Genomic DNA, 12,489 nt, shown 5'->3' with positions numbered 1-12,489 from the left:
GAATATGTACACAATCTCTACGTCTTCCGCTAGACCCGGAAAGAGTTCCGAATGTGACGTTTCACCGGAGTACAGTTCCTTCCATTGACAATAGAAAAGAGGGCTAGAAGCTATAGAGACACTTCCGGCTATGTACTGAACACTCTTTAGAGGGCGTGGAATAAAACGCGAAGGCTGGCTGGCCGCTTTTCAAATATGGGGAGACCTATCCCATTCTTTTTATAGAAGCTAAAAAACAAACCCTGCAGTGGTATACAATCTGAATTTACTAGAAAAAGTGAAAGATGCTGTTGAGGTCCTTGATTGAAATTAAACTATTCTTTCTTATTGTAAAAACATGTATTTTCTGTATAGATATAAAACAGCCCCCCCTTTATCCATAAGTAGCTCTATGGCGAATTATTCTTACAAAATGCCAATAAAGCTGCGATGACGTGTGTATCATTCGAGCCCTTTTCTAGTGTCGTACTTGATAATGCTCTTCTGCCCCGCATATGGCTTAAGGGGTCATATGGAAGCCGGACATCTAGAGCAATAAGTAAAGGTGGGGTTTTATCCATCGCTAAGGGTGTGTTGTGTGGAACGTATCAGGTTCAGCCAGGGGCGGAGTCTCGGAGCGCGTTCGTGGTTGCCATGGTGACGAGCCCCTGAGATCCCGGAAGACTGCTCAGCGGGTGAGTCTTTCCGTAGTTCACATATTGTCTCTTTGATCAGGCTGGGAAGTCCCTGCCTGTTTTTGTCAAGCATAGCCTGTCTCTGTATATCCAAAATTTAAAACAACAGTCAGCGGAGGCTGCTCAAAATGCTTAGTCCAGGGGTGGCCAAACTGTGGCCCGGGAGCCACATGTGGCTCTTTCACACATATTGTGTGCCTCTCAAAGCCCCCACCACCCCGTCGCCCAGCTTGGAGAAAGCATTTGTTTCTTTAAATCACTTCACCAAGCCAGCCAGTGGCTTGGAGAATGCATTTAAAGTTCTTTTCTTTCCATCTCTCTCTCCCCATCTATTTGCTTTCCTGCTTGCCTGCTCTCAGACATCCGATATTCATGTCTTGTGGCTCTCACACATCTGACATTTATTTTATGTGGCTCTTATGTTAAGCAAGTTTGGTCACCCCGGTGCTAGTCCTCAGCATAGTGGTTTTATGTAAACCTCTGAATACCAGTGCTAAGAAGGCAACATCAGAGGAGGTCTTCATCTCTGCTTGTTGATCCTCCATTGTAACTGGCCACTGTGAAACAGGCTGCCAGACAACAATCTGCCAGCTCCATTCAAGATGAGCAACTTTGGGGAGGGTGGAGGCACAATTTGCAGGAGGAAATTAGTACAGATAATTAGCTATAGCTAATAGTACTACTAGTACATTTGGCCAAATGCATATTGATTATCACTTCTATTTCTCTTGTTCCAAGCCCGTCTGTTCTATTTCTGAGGTGCTGTGGAATGATATCAGAGTGGTAATATGGCAACTTTGCTGGGCAGCCAAAACTGTATGGAAAGTTTGAGGAAGGATATCACCGATCTGCAAGGAACGGTCATCAGTGTTTTCTCCCGAGCTGGAGCTGTGCGCTATCCTTCCTGGAAGTTTCCTGACAAGGTGTCCTGTGACCTGGACCTGGTGGCTTTGCTGGACTATTACGACTATGTCGAGAATGATCCAGAATTTACTCAGCACTCCCATGTGGTTCTTCTGGAACTAGTGATTGACAGGTGAGGACTTACCCAGAGGTGATGTTGCAATGAACCATGGAATACAAATGTCTACAGATTTTGCAAGCTACAGTTGGTAAACTTGTGGCTATCTGGTCACATAGATGATAGTCTAGAGAAGATATCCTTCCTGCTGGGAAACAGACAGGAGGCAAGAAGCATACAAAACTGGGTTTATTCACAGGTTGGTACTTGTTATTGGCATCTGATCAGCTGAATTTGTCCAACCAGAATTTGTTGTACACACCACAGTTTCAGCAAGCCCACCTAAGGATTCAAGAGTCCAATCTGATTCCCCATCATTTTCTAGGCCACTTTACACCTTTAAAGCTTTCAACTGCCCAAATTCTGTCTCCTCTGGAGACTGCATCATCCTGAAATAGTCCATTGATAGCACGTTAGCTTAGTGGCTAACAGAGCAGCTCAAAGAGTTAGTCCAGTCTAAACCCACTGAATTCTAGATAGGAGCAATTCTGTTGGATTGCACTGCAACAGACTTTGTTACAAACCAGGAAGTCTCCATTAACCATTGAGAGAGGGTCAGGTAAGAAGCTCTTTCTCTAACCCCACCCAATATAACTGCTTAGCAGTCATAGCAGTAACACTAACAAATACTGGTGTGCCTGGCTCCCCTGAACAATTTTATATGGTGTCTGGCCACCCCTATCCAATTTGAATGGTGATCTAGTTATTTAAAGAAGCAATGTCCCCAGAGGTCTGATAAAATTGCATGTGAGCTGGATCCTCCAGTTGGTCATCACTGGCCCAAGGAATTATAGTTGCTGTGGTGAACAAAAATACTACTGCTGCTGTTGCTGCCATCATCATCTTTATGTAAGACAGCTCCTTTGCCCATCTTTTTTTCTAGCAGGCAATCCCCCCTACTGGGTTCCTTCTTGCTGGGGGGAAACCACAACCACATTGTGTTGTACACTAGGTTTGGTGTGAGCAGACAGGCAATAGTGTGAGTGGTGTGTAAGAAACAAGGGCCCAGTTACATGGCTGGTTAAAGCTGGCCCAGGGTTCCTAGGCTTGGCCATCATGTAATGTAGATTTGCACTCTACAATACTGGGATTACCTTTCTGCCCTCTCAAGGCTGCTGTTGCTGCTTCAGAGCTTTGCAGCATACACTGAGAATGTGATCAGCGAACAAGCCGTGCCTCCATCCAGAGTGACAGGATCCTACATGTCTATTGGGCTGGCTGTGAAGAAGTATTGGAACAGCATGCTGAAACTGGGGACCGTCTATCAGCAGCTTGTGGCCGAGGTAGGTTGTCTGGGAGGACTCATCCTCATCATCTGTGCATGTGCAGCCTCAGGGCTTTTTGGAGCAGGAACACAGTTCTGGCTGACTTGGCATCAGGGGTGTGGCTTAATATGCAAATGAGTTCCTGCTGGGCTTTTTCTACAAAAAAAGCCCTGTGCAGCCTGATAACTGTGGCTTTACCCTCCTCCAGTTTTTTTTTTTGTTTCCAGTAAGCAATAGAAAAGATCAGGAAGTCTCCCATGCAAATCCCAGAATAAAAGGCATTAAGTTTTAATAATGATTATGTAATAATGAAGCACTAGTTTCTTTTTTTCTCCAATAATTTTTAATTGGTCATAAAGTGCTATTTTCTTAATGTGAGTGGTTTTTAACTTTGCGTTGTTAAGTGCCCTGAGTCTGTGGAATAGAGAATGGAAATATTTTAAAGGAATAAATAAGGGAGGTTTCTATAAAGACATTGAAGCGCTGGGTTAGGCTTGCAAACATGACACAGGCCCCTCTTTGACTGCAGAGGCCTCTAACACAGAGATGTTAGGCTGGGTGGTGGTGGGGCAGACTTGCAAGCAAGCCTCATCCCAATGCCATCTGGGTAAACTAGGAAAGTGATCTCTTTTTTTCCTTTCCTGCCTAGAAAAAACATAATAGAGAAGATCTCTCCAGCTTGAAATATTCCCTGCAGGTGGCAAGAGCTGAGAGTGGGCGTTTTAAAAGCTGCCCATCAGCCCTTTCGGAGTCAGATGTGACTTTGCCCAGTCTCCGGTCTTCTCCATTGACCGTGTCCGTGAGCAGTGGGCTCATGGACAGTGCCATCAGAGTTTCATCTCAGGCAGAAATAAGCCAGGGTGTTGCTAAGCATGTCCGGAGCATCCATTCTCAAACCATTGAGTCATCCCTGGTACCGTGTGATGCATGCGAGAGGGCCCAGGTCAGCCTGAAGGAAGTGGGTAACGCCATCATCCACATCTGCAGCAGTCAGAACCTCCCATCATCTCTGAGACGATTCCTTCATATGATTGAGGAAACCCTCGGTCAGAAACCCCTCACGGCCACGGACATGGGCTACTGGGCATCCGAGCAAAGCAAGGACCTCTCCCGGATCAACAAACATCTCCAGATGCTGACGGAGCTCGTTAATCCTTTGAAGGAAGAGCTGGAAGCAGCTGAGAAACAAAAGGAGGAGTTGAAGAAACAGCTGGAGACCTTCCAGAGCTGCCTGGAAAAGGAGAAAGAAGCCCAGGAGCAGCAAAGGAAGGAGGCAGAGCTGCTGTTTGAAAAAAAGAATGCAGAAAGCCTGCAGCTTGTGGCCACGCTTGAAAAGGACAAAGAGGATCTCCAGAAAAGTGAATATCCCTTCCTTTCTCTCTCTCTAGACCTGTGGTCTACTTGTGCATGCATATATATATCCTGAATCCCAAAAATCGAGCATCCCAAAAAACGAGCATCATCCAGGGCTAGTTCTAAAGTACCAGCAGAAGAACTAGAATAGCTTAGTTTGTATGACCTCCCAGCAATCTCCTCTGCCCAGCCAGTCAGGACTTGGGAACAGGGCCATGCGTTTTCAGTCATGGATAAGCTTCTGCAATTCTCCTGTACCCATCAGCAGCTGCACAGCTGTTTCATATTTGCCTATTTGGTCATAGTAAATTAAAAGTTTACTAGCACTTTGGAATCAAGGTGGTTCACACGATATAATTAAGTAGACAAAAAAAAATAAAACAAGTGTTTGTGTGAAGACAAACGATTAACATCCAGTGGCTACAGATATGGCAAAACAGCGGCATAGTCCAGCTCAGACCTGTTCCCCTCAGCCCAAGGCCTGTCCTGCATGCCCTTCTGAACACTATCAAGGAGGCCATAGACCTTGCCTGCACTGGCAGCCTGTTCCAGAGCACCAGAGCAATAGTTGAAAATGTTTAGAGGAAAGTCGCAGATTCAGTCTGTGATGTCTCCAGCTAACAGGATTTGGTAGCAGTGACACAAGAGACTTCTGTCCTAATGCCTGGAGAGCTACTGCTAGCAAGAGTGGACAATCCTGACCTTGATAGACCAAGGGTCTGGCTCTGCCCTCGTACTTCATGGAATGGGCCTCTGTAGCACAGGTATCCTTGTTAGAAAGTACAGAGGGAATTCGTGTTGTACACTGTGCTTGAGAGAAAGCACAGAGGGAACTGACGTTGTACACAGATTCATATGTTGGGAAGAGGTGGTCCTTCATGATATTTTTGTTTTCCACATCGCAAGTGGGGAATTCCACATACCCCTACACTACATATTTTAAGTGGGTTTTGTAATTCTTCTTTCTGGGGATACTGGAAATTGTAATTCTGGGAGGGGGTAGAGTTGAGCCTCCTCTTCAAACTACGATGTTCAGCATTCTTGGAGTGTAGCCATTGAAATGGTAGAAAATCTCATGTCTGTAGCATAACTGTTCTGGTTCTCGTCTCCCAACTGTTACAGCCTGTTTCGGCCTACTCATCTGCAACTTCCCTCACTGTTCCCAGTCTGCAATGTGGGTGTCCTGCCCATTTCTACTTGAACAATATGGGATGCTTTGATGTCAATCTTTTTTTTTTTTTTATAGGACAGGTTTTCTTGGAGGAACAGATCTCCACCTTGAAAGAGGAGATTCACCAACAGCAAACTAATTTCCGAGAGCTGGGTAAGATTAGAGACCCTCCTTCTGACATTTCCATTGGTCCCCACCCCACTTCACTGACATCACTCTCCCATTCATTTCATATTTGCCTATTTGGTCGTCAGCTGCCTTTCCAAGAAAGCCACTGAGAAGAGAGTAAAGAATGGTGGCCCACACTTTGACTCCCATTCCTAAAAATTCACACTATCAAATTCTGTCAGCCACATTGTCACCCCATGGTTGTGGTTACATTTTAAAATATGTGTATGCAATTATATCAGTAACCCAACGCACCTGACATCTACTGACTGCAGTTCAAAAACCAGATGCACTTACAGCCTGTTGACATCAGTGGGCCTAAGGGTGCCAAAGGCTTTTTTGTATGCTTATTTGGGAGCAAGCCCTGTTGAACTCCATGGCTCCTATGCATGCGCTCGTCTGACTTATGGTGATCCCAACAAGGGGCTTTTAAGACAAGTGAAAAGCAGAGGTGGTTTGCCACTGCCTTTCTCTGCAGAATCTTCCTTGATGGTTTCCCATCCAAGTACTGACCCTGCGTAGCTTCCAAGATCCGATGCGATTGAGTTATACCATGCCATTTCCCACAGCCTTTACTTGCTAGTATAAACATATGCAGGATCAGGCTGTGACTCTCGGCTCAATTGTGATCACCACCTTTTGCAATTCAGCTTTGAGCCTGGCCTTGCTGAATCCTGCTCCCATCCCACCCCCCACCTCCAAAAAGCTGTCATGCATTCACAGAGTGGACCAAAAGCAGTCTGCTGCAGGAGATGCAAGTGAAGATGGCTGGCATGGTGGACAAGAGCCAAGTGACCACTCTGGAGGGCCAGCTGGCGGTCCTGTCTTGCCAACTGGACAGCACAAAGCAGCAGCTGAACTGGACCACCACCGAGCTTGAAAAAGAGAAGGCCACAGTGGAGAGCATGCTACGTCATAAAAAGGTGAAGCCAGTGCAGAGACAAGCCATTGGCTTAGCTGTTCTCTGGAATCTTTGTGTTATGCTTCTCTCTGGCCAAGGAGATCTAAGCAGTTTACATGTGTTGGTTCCCTGTTCGTTCTCTTGGCCAAAGTTGCTTATCATAAACTGAACAGTCTTGATGTGTCTTCAGACCTGCATGCTCCTAGGCTCCTGTCTTTGGAGTCCCTCCCAATATGTTTTCCTCTGGGCATTTTTCTGCACTGTGAAATTTCTCCTCGTTCATGTAGTCTTCCACTGTTTGCCTATCACACACACAAAACCCACATTGTATTGTATACTTATTTTTGCCCTGATATTCCTCCTCCTATTACTGTAACACTTTCTTGCCAACCAAAAATTATGCTCATATTTGTACAAACTCATGCCTCAGGAGTGGTAGAGAAGGTGGATGGTTAACTTATGTCTGGGTTGCAGGTGTTGTGTTCATGATTCAGTGTTTCTCCATATAAAATAATACCCTGCTCATAGAAAACCTGCAAATCAAACTGGAAGAAAAATTTTAGCTTCAAATACCTTCTCCCTGACTTGCAAGTTTCCTGTACAAAAGATATTTTGATTGAAGGGTATTCAGTGATGAAAGCCACCCACTTGCCATCTGTAGTGGTGCAGTGGAGGCAGAGGTTGCCTACCTCCTCTGTGGTTTGTAAGAATTATGCCTCATCCTACAGTCAGGGGTGTGGAAGACAAAACAGATTTGTTCTATAAAATCTGCATTATTTATTCTGAACAGAGAATCCACATTTACTGAATGTAGAATTGCTCCCCCCCCCATGCTGTTTAGTGATAAACATTGTTCCCCATTACCTGATCCTCTCCCGACAATCTGTTAGGTATCCTGTTTGTTTTTAAATGCAATTTTGCTTTTTTTTTAAAAAAATGCAAGGTTGTCATCTGAGTAAAGGTTTGTTAGTTAATTAACCACCGCCTGTTTAAGTTATTTGACTTCTTTCAAGTAAACCTGCATATTGTAAAACTCAGGATAACTCTTTTTCAAGATACTGACAGAATGAGATAACTTAATAAACAAAACCTGCTCATTTCTGAAAGGAAGGTCCCTAATATTTTCTTTCATTTCTTGTAATGAAGGCACACAGAACCCCCAATTGTATAAGTGGACTTTTAATTCACTGGCCAGAAATTAGTTCTTTCCTGTCTGAAATATTTAAAATTATTTTCTGATCATTAATCAGTAAACTAGTTTTCTTGATAGCCCTGCTTTTATATACTCTTTTTCCTCTTTCCCTCAAAGTCCCTCCAGGTCAAGCAGAGGGCTCTAATGCAGCAGTTGGATAACCTGGACCAGGAATGTGAGCAGCTAAAAACCAATCTGGCTGACAGGGAAGACAACACATACATGCTGCAGGAAAAGGCAAAGGGCCTCCAAGAGGAGAAGCGGCAGATCCAGGATCAAATGAGAGCACAGCAGGTCTGTGGCAGGGTGTGAGAAGGGGGAAAGCCCATGCTGCTTCCACTGGGGTCAGGGAGGAGCAGAGCACTCCAGTCCCATACTTAAGGAGATGGTTATGCAGAAAGTGGTTAACAGTTGTCCTAGCTCCTGATGGCCTGACCCAAAGTTTGCCCTCAAAGTTTCACTCCTAAGGAAAAATGAACCTTTCTGTTTGGGATTTTGGATGGGTGTCATCTGTGCCGTGAGTGCTGGTGTTCTGTCACTGCAAATGCTGCTAGTTTTATGTAGCCTGGTGCTGCGGGGTGACCAGCTCCCTGCCTGGAGAACAGTGGCTTTCAGGAGCCAAAAGCTGACTCTCTTGCACCCATAGGCCAAAGCCATGAGGTAGGGGACAGTCAACATCGACTTCCAGGATGTTTCAGCCATACCCCTGTAACTGAAGATGTTGCCTCCTTCCCAACACTTGAGATGGCATAAGAAGTAGGGCAAGAAATGCACTCCTGCTAAACTAGCAATATTTGTGCTCCAGGCTGCTGGCCTAGTTCAATTCTAAATTGATTTTGCCAACTATGAATGATGAGGAGCAGCAAGATGGACTGCCAGAATGCCAGCCCAATGAGGGCTTTGGGCAGGGGCAGGGGCAGATGTGGATGTGGCTAGGTGTGTTTGCTCTCCTGCCACATCATGCCTCTTCAAAACTGGCCTCTTCAAAATCTAGCTCCCAGCCCCTCTGTACCTGTGTCTGGACACAGATAGCAGATGAAGATCACACATCTGAATGCTCCCCTATTCCCTTCCCTCCTAAAGCTGATTGTTCTAGGAAATTAGCAGGGTAGAGAGAGGAGTCTTTTCCAGGACATGCTAGTTTTCTATACACAGGAAATATGTTTTGCTTGGAGGAGTGCCCCAGGCCCACAGTTCTTTTTACCTCTCCTCCAATTTATCCTTTCAACAAGTTTTTGAGATCAGGTTGAGAGCATATGACTGGCTCAAAGTCACCCAGCAAGTTTCATGGTGAATGTAAAGTTGAACCTGGCTCTCCTAGGTCCTAGTCCAACCACAACACTACACTGGTACAGATAAGATCTCCTCTTCTAGTTACGAGAACTATTCTCCATCTCCCCCAGCACATCAAAAACATCTGAGCAGCCCTGACCTGGATAGCCCAGGCAAGCCCGATCTCATCAGATCTCAGAAACTAAGCAGGGCCAGCCCTGGCTAGTATTTGGATGGGAGACCTCCAAGGAATACCAGAGGCAGGCGATGGCAAACCACCTCTGGGGTGCAGAGGCAGGCGATGGCAAACCACCTCTGAATGTCCCTTCCCTCCAACCTCCACTAGGATTTGCCAGAGGTTAGCTTGACTTGATGGCAAAAACCCCATAACCTCTGAGCAAATCTGCAGGCATGTATAATATTGCTTCGTTCTGTCGCTCTGGCATCCAGGAAAGTTTGAGAAGCTTAACCTCATTCCTGTCTCAATTTAGGAACTCGTGGAAAGAGCACAGCAGGAAAAACAGAGCATGGAGCAGTCCGTATCTGAGCTCCAAAGCACCGTATCGAAGTTGGGAGAGATGAACCAGGAGCTGAAAGAGAGGGAAAGACTCTTGGTGTCCTTCCCAGATCTTCATCTCCCTGTGGAGACACAGTATGAAAGTAAGGAACCAAACAAAGGGACATCTGTGTGTGCTGGTAAATGCTGTAGCCCCCCTTTTTTGATGCCACATCGCAGCTGACTTTTGGAGGCACCCCCCCCCGGTAGGATTTTCAAGGCAAGAGATATTCAGAGGAGGATGGCCATTGCCTGCCTCTGCAGAGCACCCCTAGTATTCCCTGGAGGTCTCCCACTGAAATACTAACAAGGGCCAATCCTGCTTCACTTCCAAGATCTGATGAAATTGGGCTACATCAGGGTGGATTTTTGAATATTCTGTATTCTGACCATCTTTGTCCTTGGCCTTTAGGCTGAATTGACACCTTATTTACACATATAGTACTGTCATAATACCTGCAGTGACCTCGCCATGCTGGTTACAACTATCCCTTTGGGGGAGGGGGAGAAGACTGGCCAAGGAGATCTGAAGCAGGCAGGACTTCCAGGTTGGCCTCTCAAACTCATCTCCACTATGTGGCATCAGTGGTCAGGAAAATACTGGGCCAAATAGATGAACAGACACTGTAGTCTGTGGGGTTTTCAGAAGACCATCCCATGGCAATTGCAGCTGTATAAGCCAAGGCTTAGCTCAGGGTCTGAATGGGATGGTTAAGGGGAAGATGAGGCTTCTTTGCCAGGGATGCAGCCTGCTGGTGCAAAGACCTGGCCTGATGATGTTTTTGATATGCCTTTCAATACAGTTGGCCCTTCAGTGCCCGATCCTTCTGTAGAGGTAGTGGACTTGACCTCTGGCCCCATACTTCTTTGCAGGCACAGGGGATATCATGGAAGACATGGAGAAGCAGCTGCAAGCCAACAACATCCGTATCAGCATCCTGGAAGAAGAAAACATTCGCCTCCGAACTGCTGTAGCCAAGATGAAGGAGGTGTCACAGCAGGAAGCACCAAAAGTAGGTGGGCAGTGCCAGAGAAAGCACCAAAGGGGAGACCTGCCTTCAGACACCCTCACAGGAGAGCATTGTGTGGCATCAGTTGGCAACCTGGACATAAGGGTTAAGCAACAGAAGCATTCCTGCCACACAGGTATTGGGCAGCGAGAGGTCCAGGGATGGTGCTTTAGAATTTGCTTCCTCTGGATGAATGGTGGCAGTTAGAGGCTTATGATATCTTTGTTATTTCTGTTGACACGAATATAACAGAACACAGTAGCAGACACACTTTTACAGCAAGGATTACTACTGCCAAACCTGCACTAGATTTCCCAAAAGAGCAACTGCACCCTAAAGATACTTCAGTGTTCTCTATTTCCAGCTGTCTGTTTTGCTGGATCCAAATTCAAGTTGCTTCCAGATGTCTCTGTGCAAAATGATGGGTGTCACAACCTAAAGCCTGGAGAGAATTGCTCCAGCAAGTTCCTCTTTAATAAGCCTCTGATCACCCATTAGCTGCTGTCAGGTATGCAAAAAGACTTAGCGTGGCCTGTTCACATAACACAAAGCTTTCAAACTCATAGCAATGCAACCAGAGTCATGTGTGGCTTATGTCTCTGTTCTCAAATCCTAGAGCCCTGTTCCAGGGGACACCCTGGATGGAAAACTTCATATTGCCATTTCCAGGTCCCAGCTGTGTGACTGGAAGTGCCTTCAAACTCTACAATCCTTCTAACATGGAGTTCCTGTCTCCACAGCTTGTACCTCCAACCCAGCTGTGGCTTCAGTCTGCAAAAGTGGAGTGTGAAGACAGCAAGGAGCAGTCTCCCACAGGGTAAGTTTGTAGACTGTCCAGCCTGTGAAGGGCTGGGATTTTTGGAAGGACTTGAGAAGGCCCTTGCCTCAGCTGGTTCTTGGTCTTGCTCCCTTTGCAGGCAACATATAATAACAGGTTTCAAAGGAGTATTGACAAGGTCTCCTAATAATCAAGCTGGCCCAGGAAGTAGGGCTCAAAGCAGATCTCGGAACAGCAATACTCCCAGCAGAGGCAGCTCCGCTTCCCACCGGACATCTGTCAGCCCATTGGAAAAGTCCGCCTCCATACAGGCTGCCCAGAAGGTAGCATTCCAGTTCACCTTTCCCTGCAAGGACTCAGCTGTCCACACTTATGCCAGAGAAAAGGGGAAAAGCAGGAGCCGGCCCCCAGCCCATTGCACCCGGAACCACCAGAAATAAAAGCCCTCAAGAGGAACGATTTCGGATGGTTGCCAAAAACATCACTGGGATTCTGTAGTGAGGCAAGCCTGAAGCTTAGTGGGAAAGAGCAAATGGTGGCTGGACCACATGAGAGCAACAAGCTCATGTACCCCATCCTGAATAATTGGTTTAGGAGATTCTTATGGTTGGCTGGAGAAGGGAGGAGTGCTTTGTAAAGGCTGCTCTGTCTGAGCCACAAAGGTGTCCTTGAATGACAGGATTTTTTTAAAGGCAGCGTAATGCTGACTGGCAGTACTCTTGGCCAGTGAAGATCCTGCCCACATAGGCAACTTCTCTTCCAGTTGTTAGGAGCATACACTAGGTTGTGTTTCTTATTTCACCCTCTCCTCTGCCTCCAACCTGAAGAAAATATGAGAGCCCTGGGCAAAGCTACTGACTAATATTTATTTGTTGACCTCTCCAGTCTAAAGAACTAGACTTTTACCTAATCTTGAGTGACAAGATTCTGCCCAAGCCCAGAAAAATCATAAAGTAAAACTACAGGGGGGAAATTCAGTGTTCTGAGAATTTTTTAAAAAGCAAGTTTCTGAACTTTCTTCCTGAGAAGACGGGCTGTCCTGAAAAGAGGTGGCACGTAGCAACACTGCAGGACTTCATGTCAGTGTCTTTCCAGCGAAGAAGCATGCACATACAGAAACAGAGGGGA

General features: G+C 46.1%; 1 protein-coding gene across 2 annotated transcripts; it reads left to right on the top strand.

Annotated features, from left to right (window-relative positions):
- Positions 1–1,396: 1,396 nt before the first annotated feature.
- On the top strand, positions 1,397–11,817 carry CCDC157 (coiled-coil domain containing 157). 2 transcript variants are annotated; one of them, XM_060249793.1, is made up of 10 exons: positions 1,397–1,710; positions 2,807–2,978; positions 3,610–4,318; positions 5,560–5,637; positions 6,376–6,575; positions 7,863–8,039; positions 9,509–9,677; positions 10,447–10,586; positions 11,324–11,400; positions 11,501–11,817. In XM_060249793.1, the coding sequence occupies exons 1-10, from the start codon at positions 1,463–1,465 to the stop codon at positions 11,799–11,801; spliced, it is 2,271 nt and encodes a 756-aa protein (XP_060105776.1). In that variant the 5' UTR covers positions 1,397–1,462; the 3' UTR covers positions 11,802–11,817. The 2 variants fall into 2 exon arrangements, with proteins under 2 accessions (XP_060105776.1, XP_060105777.1); XM_060249794.1 differs by having other exon boundaries at positions 10,447–10,590; positions 11,501–11,636.
- Positions 11,818–12,489: the final 672 nt, after the last annotated feature.

The sequence above is a fragment of the Heteronotia binoei genome, chromosome 11 (genome assembly GCF_032191835.1).
Source record: "Heteronotia binoei isolate CCM8104 ecotype False Entrance Well chromosome 11, APGP_CSIRO_Hbin_v1, whole genome shotgun sequence".
In the NCBI taxonomy this organism is placed as follows: Eukaryota; Metazoa; Chordata; class Lepidosauria; order Squamata; family Gekkonidae; genus Heteronotia; species Heteronotia binoei.
The sequence above is the reverse complement of the archived record's forward strand: the minus strand, read 5'-3'. Positions and strand labels throughout refer to the sequence as shown.